We start from the raw sequence: 4566 nt of genomic DNA, 5'->3' as shown, positions 1-4566 counted from the left end.
AAGAGGGTAAAATGAAAACTGTATTAAATATAAGTAAGTGTCTATTGTTCTATCTTTGTAAATGCTAACTTAATTATAATCTAATACTAAACATGTAAATGAATTCTTATCTCTACCTTATCTGTAACTCTCTCTTTGATTACCCCTGCAGCTGATTAGTTTGCGGGATAAATAGATATAATGGCCTATACCTATTCATAGATAAGAATTCTGAATATTACTATATAAAGTAATATCCTCCAAATATTTTTTACCTTTTAGATAATATATTAATTAAAAACCTTTAAGTGTTAATTTCATGTAACGATACACCCGTTACACTAAGCGTCATCTCTCCTAATCTGAATGTACCCATGTGCATCACATACACAAGGGTGGGTCACGATGTGAGCCACACCCTAGTGGTGGGTCTAATTACTATATTTACGGTATAGATCAACCCCCTTAAGAGCACAAAGTGAACGTAACGGGGACTGTGTGACATTTGGGCAACGTTAGCCCGTTTCAAATTCAGCACCTTACGTGTACCCTTAATACTTTATAAATATGCTTCAAGAAAAATATGCTGCAGGTTCTTAACGCTCTATCCCCCCACATCGTGATTCTCAGAGAACGCAACATGGCGGACGACGCGCCGGTGGCCTCGTCGCCTCTGTCTTTCCTTCAAACGCCACCGGATTCACCTCAAGACAATTTATCATTGTCCGAAAACTCGTTCTCGGAGGCTGTGCTACATTTGCGGCTAAAGATGATTGACGAGCGTGTGTATGACGTGGAAGCCGCTTTGTCCTTGTCGGTGGCCGACTTTCGGGCCAAAGTGGCGCTGGCCACATCCGTACCACCCCCAAGACAACGACTTATCTATCGTGGCAAGCTGCTTAAGGATGGGGCCATGCTGGCTGCGTATCGTTTGCAGGACGGTCACACTGTTCACCTCGTGGCGAGGCCGCAGGCTACTGTGGCTGTAACTAGCACGACTCAGACAGACTCCCGACCCTATGATGTAAACGGTCCGGCTTGGAATTTAGCGAGCCTGCGATCGGCCCTTCAGCGGACATCGACGGTATCGGCGGCCACGCAGCCGCTGCCGATGCTGCGCGAGATTATTGGCGACCTGGCCGAGTCTTCACAGGAGACAGTCGAAGGCGTTGGGGGTTTAAGCAGCCCAACTGTAGATTTAGAGCCACTTACACAGGGAATCTTGACGATGCGGACAGTGATGTCGACAGCAGCCGTGGAGCAGCCAGTCCAAAGGGAACAGCAGCAAGACGAGCGAGTTGGAGAAAACCTTCAAGCCGAGGTCGAGCCAGAAAACCCGACGATAATACAGCGTGGCCCGCGGCGTTTCTTTGTAGGCCAGTGGCTAGACATCCAGGATACAGTCAATCAGTGGCTTGAGTCTACAGTGATGAACGTTGCTGACGGAAAAATCCTGGTTCATTACCACGGGTGGCCTACCAGATGGGACGAGTGGATTGACGCGGACTCGGATCGAATCGCTGCCTTTCGAACGCGTACGCTTCACGTCCAAAATTCACGACAAATGTCACCGATTCCGTCGACCCGAGTCCCCAGTGCGCCACGAGTTGGTGACAATGATGTGCGCCAACTGGTTATGGATGTACGAAACCTGATGCACGATATGATGCCTCACATTGACCGGTTGGCGGCTCTGTGTGAAGCGGATTACAATTATCACCGCCAATCGGGAGCTGGTGTTGATAACACAGAGACTGGATTAGTAAGTGAAGCCACATCATTGGGAACTCGAGAAAGTGAAGTCTCGGAAGTGGCCCACCTCGTGGCACCTCTGTTTGATCGTTTTGGACGTTTGTTGATGGACTCGGCGGGATGTTTGGACCCCTTGTTGCGTCCAGAGTTGCGAGACTCGTCTGAGCGGCAACGAGAACGTCGCACGACTTTGTCAAGTCGTAATTCTGAAGGATTGACGCCGCGGCAAGCTGCAAGTGTGTCAGCCGCGATGGAAGCACAGGACAGTGCACTTTCGATTCGTGACCTTATTGCGACATCTCCAAACACAGTGAGTGAATCTGGTTACTCAAGACGAAACATCGATGTGCATATTCACGCGATTGTCGCGCCAGCTTCGCTGTCAGCTTTCACCTCGTTAACTCGAGGCAACACTGAAACAAGGAATCACGAGAGAGCTGCAAATCGACACGTGGAAACGCCATCTACACCTCCCGTTGGACGCTCATTTGCCTCGTTTGACGAATCTCAGATGAGTGAAGAAGATGGTGACCAGAGCCGTGTTCCCTTGTTGGGGGCGTTTCGTCATGATAGTCAGTCAGAGACGAGTCAAGAGCAAGCAGTGAATCAGGAGATGGTTACTTTTATATCAGAAAATTTCTTTGGAACATTGTTTGGTCACGAAGAAGACGAAAATGGCAGAAATTTGGAGCTAAATGCCTTGGAAGGACTGCAAGCAGGTCGATTGGCGTATCGACCTCCTTCCCCATCAGGACAAATGCATGCGAACGCTACTTCTACTCGCGACATTCCAGAGGCCGCTGCAGCTGAAGGACAATCGCATGCAACGGAAGAAAGTCTTAGCAATCGTAACGATGATGACAATGAGCAAACAACGTCGTCTTCCGAAGAGTCATCTACCCCGACTACCTTGACTTTTCCAACATTCTTTGAAATCGTGCGGCGTACTTTGAGCGGTGTAAGGCATTTAGCTCAGAATGAAGAAAGCAATAATTTACCAGTTGAGGCGAGCAGCCGAGTGGAGATGGAGTCAGACTTTGCATTGCGATCCGAACTTTTGTTACCAAGCTCTTCCTCCTCCCCTTTGTCGACGCCGCCGGTGTCTCCTATTGTCCGTTCATCGATTGGAAGCCATATGAGTAATCTAAGTAACAGCATTATTAATGAGGAGCTTGACCTGGACGAGGTGGACTAAATCAATTTATTTTGTCTCTTGGGGTGAATGTGATGCTCGATTTTGATTGTTATGGTAAGGTTTTTCTGAGCTCTAAAAGCAAATGGTCATCAATTTCTTAGACTTTTCTCTCCCATTGTACTGCTGTGGTATTTGTTTAAGGTATAACACTTAAAATATCGACATGCTTGTCCGCTTTATCATAGAGCTGTACCTATGTCAAATTACAAGAAAAAAGTCAACTTGTCGCAATCAAATATCCGTCACTAAAGGTTTAGCAAAACAAAAGCTCATACTATTACTCATTGAGCATTGCAGTTCTACATCCCTTTTTATCTACCATTGTATTAATGACAAAAATCCGTGTTGAACTTCGAACCGTACTTAGGGTACGAAGTCGGGACGGGCATCGAAACTGGGCGCTACGAATTCTGAAGCTTCAGCGGCGATTGCTCGAAGCTTCAACAATTGCAACTAGTGTCGACAATCGGGTGCCTATTCTTGATGCCGTCATCTTACCATCGATTCTATTTACGGCTGCGATGTTCGAGATCTCAGATTGGGCTCGAAAAGATGCCCAAAACCTGTATATATAATTCTTGTGGGCGCATGCGACTTCGACGGAAGCAAGTCGACACAAGATTAGTCCGGGTTTACTGTCCACGCCGAAAAATGCTGGCGGAGTCGGGCTCGCCATGGTAGCAGTAGCCACCGATGGGCTGCACTGGTATTTACTCACAGAACTGCCGGAGCTGGATACGGCATCGGATGATGAGCGTTTGAGGTGGTCTATGCACCTCAGGCAGCATGGAGTGATCTTTCACGCACACCCTGGGAAGGAGCTGATGTTCCGCCACTCGTTGCCACGTATCCGTGCGAATAGTAGCATCTAATTGCTCCAACAACGGTTTCAAGGGTGGTAAGGCACTGAAAAGCCCGTATAACAATTGCCTGACGGTGAATCCATTTAGGGTAACCCGGGTGAATTCCTTAGACATTGGACTGGAGCTTCAGCAACTCCAGCAGTTTTTCGAGCTGCTTCGGCAACTGTGCAAATCGTTAGGCTCCGGTGATCCCGGCGCTGCCGCTCTAAGCTGCTCGAGAGATTTTAAGATGATACCACGGCAGGGGGGCAGGTGTGGACACGAATTTTGGTTTTTAATGAGCTCTATCTCATGAGCGAAATGATGCCGTTTTCCGAGGCGTGCGGTCCACCACGCCTCAAGTATTGAACGTGGCTTCTGGGCTACGGGCTACGTAAATTAAATGCCTTAGCTCTGTGTGAGCTTAGAGGCGGCAACAAATCTTTAAGGGGCTCGATTACATGCCTGTCTTGAATTGTTTACACTAGAGTTTAGCAGAGGCCCGTTGCCTCTAAAAGGGTGCCACGAATCACCGCCGAGACCGGGGCTGTATACCTGGCTTAGAAGATTTCAGACTACTAGCAAATGATAATTATGGGTGATAGACAGTCATTAATCTATCTGTATACGTTTGGCGCATATAAGTGCCCTTTCTTGTACCTAACATGGGCGCAAGTAAGCTACACCTTCATAGTGTTTAGGAATGGTCGGCTTTCGTGCGCAATTTTACTGTTAAATAACCATCTTACGAACATATTGAGAAGCGTTTAAGCAGCCTCAGAACATAAAGTCAAAATA

At 47.5% G+C, this 4566-nt stretch overlaps 1 protein-coding gene across 1 annotated transcript; it reads left to right on the top strand.

Annotated features, from left to right (window-relative positions):
* Window positions 1–619: 619 nt before the first annotated feature.
* CCR75_007804 (uncharacterized protein) lies at window positions 620–2926 on the top strand (the record flags this gene model as incomplete). The annotated part of the gene is made up of 1 exon (XM_067965861.1): window positions 620–2926. The coding sequence occupies one exon, from the start codon at window positions 620–622 to the stop codon at window positions 2924–2926; it is 2307 nt and encodes a 768-aa protein (XP_067823303.1).
* Window positions 2927–4566: the final 1640 nt, after the last annotated feature.

This window comes from Bremia lactucae, linkage group LG8 (genome assembly GCF_004359215.1).
Source record: "Bremia lactucae strain SF5 linkage group LG8, whole genome shotgun sequence".
In the NCBI taxonomy this organism is placed as follows: domain Eukaryota; phylum Oomycota; class Peronosporomycetes; order Peronosporales; family Peronosporaceae; genus Bremia; species Bremia lactucae.
Note: the sequence above shows the minus strand (reverse complement) of the source record. Positions and strands in the feature narration are given on the sequence as shown.